At 44.9% G+C, this 1,809-nt stretch overlaps 1 protein-coding gene across 1 annotated transcript; it reads right to left on the bottom strand.

Moving 5' to 3' along the window:
* Window positions 1-420: 420 nt before the first annotated feature.
* LOC144893953 (THAP domain-containing protein 2-like) lies at window positions 421-1,416 on the bottom strand. Its single transcript, XM_078785206.1, has 2 exons — window positions 1,310-1,416; window positions 421-727 (listed from the first exon to the last, which is right to left on the bottom strand). The coding sequence occupies exons 1-2, from the start codon at window positions 1,375-1,377 to the stop codon at window positions 421-423; spliced, it is 375 nt and encodes a 124-aa protein (XP_078641332.1). The 5' UTR covers window positions 1,378-1,416.
* Between the last annotated feature and the right edge of the window lie 393 nt (window positions 1,417-1,809).

Here is a 1,809-nt window from a genome sequence, read left to right as displayed (position 1 = left end):
ATGACTCTGTAAAGATGGAAAGTTGCTCAAAATTTGGAATATCCGCATAGTCGTGGTCCTCTTTTGCCGGCGATCTCAACTCCAGGTCGTATCGTCTGGCCACCAACATGTCGTGACTCTCGTCAGGCACAGCCTGCTTTGCAACGCACTTGAAGGAAGCCGCATTCAGGATTCTGGTTGAGTCCTGTGCAGAACAGTTCCCACTTGCAGACTTGATGTCATGTCGCATCAAGAGGCGCTTATATGCGGCAACAAACTGCCGGGCCGTTGGGTTATTCCCACTTCCACATGCAATGCGGACCGCTCCAAAGAAAAGTTCAATGTGGTCTTGGCTCATTTTGTACGTGAGCAGGTATCGCAGGGGAGATGAGGCAGGTTTGACATATGTGAAATACAAAATTTTGACACTCTCTATGCAGATCATGAAACCAATGAAGGGTCGAGCAGCATGTGACAATATGAAGCAGCAGACATGGCATGTGATGGGTTACTATCATAACATAGGTGGAATACCAACATAGCATAGTTTACCTTCTTTAAATGTGCTGGGAAGTTGAAACAGCTGGGGACGGACTTCGGCTTCAGTCGGACGGTTTGACCAGTCCTGTCGAAGTCACTCTCATTGAAGTGATCACTGCACAGAACTGTGGTGCCTGGGGTGGGGTAGAAGGACTCCCTTCTCAGGGCAGATGTCCATCGAGAGCACAAGTCCTTATCCTTTGGAAACCTTGAAACAAAATACATTGTGGTCACAAAATGTGGTTGTGGGTCAAAACCTCAGAGGGCAGTCAAAACATCCGAGTCAAAACGACTCCATATCAAAATAATATTTTGAGTTTCATATGTATAGTTAAATACAACTTCATCTGCTAATGTTTGCCATGTGTCGGACTTTCGTACCTTCCACAAGTAACCCCCATTTGCTCTTTCTGCTCACGAGTGACACAGGAGGGCATGGAAACCCTGACAGTAGTAGACTGGACAATTAAGTGAAGCTCATCACAAATTAAATCACTTGACAATGATCACGAGCTGACGAGTCAATCTCGATACTTCAATCTGAATCAATGAATGAGTCAATCAGACATCAGTCTGACATACTCACATAGCCCTAGTGAATACACAATACAGTTATATTTGAGATCTGTGTCGTATTGCACACCCTGCGCGTGGTCCAACATCATCAAATTCAAACACAGTGTTCAAACTTCATTGAAACTACATTGAAACTTAATTACCTAGCCCCACCACCGTGACCACGCCAAAAACTCAAAAAGCAGAACACCCGCGATCGCGGTTTGTCACTTACTTGTGAAATGTGCATGTGGAGGCCTTCCCTGAGGTATTTGTGCAGTCAAATGCAACACACTGTGGCATTTTGAAACAGCGCGTTCACAAATAAGACTCCTTACAGTCGGTAAGCATCCAAAATGAATCAGAAATTGTGAGATCAGCTGATTGTGAGATCAAACACGGACGCAGACACAATCGGCCTCCCAATATGGCCGCCAAGCAACTTCCGCTAGCTTCAGCCGACAGCCGTCATTGGCTCTCCAGTTTATTATATACCTCCGTGGCTTTGGGGTGGAAAGACTGCGAAAACAGAGAACGAAAGTTATTGGATCACAAACGACAGGCGCTGAGAGAAAAACAAAGCCTCAAGGTTGTACAGTGTACACTGTACAGGGCCTCGAGACGACACGAATTAACGCGATTTTCAATACAGGTATGAAAGATTTGCACCGAAAATCTTTGACGGGACAATATACGTACATACACCATAAAAGAAATACAGTTATAACGAAAATA

This window comes from Myxine glutinosa, chromosome 10, assembly GCF_964187855.1.
Source record: "Myxine glutinosa chromosome 10, kmMyxGlut1.1, whole genome shotgun sequence".
In the NCBI taxonomy this organism is placed as follows: Eukaryota; Metazoa; Chordata; class Myxini; order Myxiniformes; family Myxinidae; genus Myxine; species Myxine glutinosa.
This window is presented reverse-complemented; position numbering and strand designations above follow the sequence as displayed.